This window comes from Bison bison, unplaced genomic scaffold, assembly GCF_000754665.1.
Source record: "Bison bison bison isolate TAMUID 2011002044 unplaced genomic scaffold, Bison_UMD1.0 scf7180017864080, whole genome shotgun sequence".
Classification (NCBI taxonomy): Eukaryota; Metazoa; Chordata; class Mammalia; order Artiodactyla; family Bovidae; genus Bison; species Bison bison.
In genome coordinates, this window is record NW_011494652.1 from 397,108 (window position 1) to 398,239 (window position 1,132).

A 1,132-nucleotide genomic window follows, 5' to 3' on the forward strand; every position below is an offset into this window, starting at 1 on the left:
CAGGAGTCTGAGCCTGAAGTTCACACTTCGGTTTACGTTCTTGAGCAGCGTCCTCTGTTGATGTTCGGCTCAGGGGTCATCTCTTCTCAGTCGGGGTTCCGCAGGTCTGACGACAGACGCTCCACCCAAGTCGTCGTCCTCTGCCCGCAGAGGAGCCTGTGGGGAGTCGGTGTGAACAGGAGTCTGACGGTGCGGACAGGGCGTGTCCCTGCCTCGACCCGTGGGGCTCCAGGCCCGGTGCTGTCCCCTTGCAGGGTGCTCCTGTTGAGGCTGGGTGTGCGTGTTCTGCCGTGACCCTGGGCCATCTTTGGTGTGTTTCAGTCGCTGCCGGCTGCCATGATGATGCCGCCTCAGCCCGTGGTCCTGATGCCCACCGTGTACCAGCAGGGTGTGGGCTACGTGCCCATCACAGGTGCGTCTGCCCTCCCCGCAGCACGTCTGCTGGGATGGCATCAGAGCAGGAGGGAGGTGCATGGGGTGTCAGACGAGAGGCTGGGCCTGCTCTGCAAGTGGTGCCTGGAGAGCCTCCCTAACCGGCGGTCTGCTGCTGTGTGTGGGCTTCTGCACGTGTAGGGAATAGTTTTTTTTTCTCTGTCGGTGCAAAGGTGAGTTGAAACGTATGGAGACGGGGAAGCGTGATTTCTGAGTGTTCTGAGTCACCATAGCGCGAGGCACGTCCTGTCGGGTGGGTGGACGGGCTGCGTGCCTGAGCCCTCCTGCGTGCGTTCCCCGTACGCAGCCGTTGACCTCACAGCGTTTACCTTTATGACCTGGTGGTTTGCGTCTTGCAGCAGAGTCAGGTTGGGTTTGGCTTTTCTCTTGGATTTCTGTGCCTTCACGTCAGCCTGTGGTCAGTTCCCACCCTGGCTCTGGTTGGAAGTGACTCAGCTCCCCTGCCTGTGAACGTCTGTAGGACGGGGTGGGATGCAAGCGTGGGAGGCTCAGCCCCCGGGAGATGGGCAAGGACGCGCGGATGCCGTGCACACGGTGGTGGCCACGTCCTGAGAAACCTCTGAGCTCTTGAGCAGAGCGCATGGGAGAGTGAGGGCTGGAGTTACAGCCCTGGACCCGGGCAGGGGCCTCAGGAGAGGCGGGGGGTCTGCTAAAGGGGGAGGGGCCCAGAGCCGGGAAT

General features: G+C 62.0%; 1 protein-coding gene across 1 annotated transcript in view; it reads left to right on the forward strand.

Annotated features, from left to right (window-relative positions):
- TOLLIP (toll interacting protein) overlaps positions 1 to 1,132 on the forward strand; it is a 19,010-nt gene that overhangs the window by 15,054 nt on the left and 2,824 nt on the right. The window contains exon 5 of the mRNA XM_010837804.1: positions 322 to 412. Within this exon, the coding sequence (XP_010836106.1) occupies positions 322 to 412 (91 nt within the window). The remainder of the gene's footprint in view (positions 1 to 321; positions 413 to 1,132) is intronic.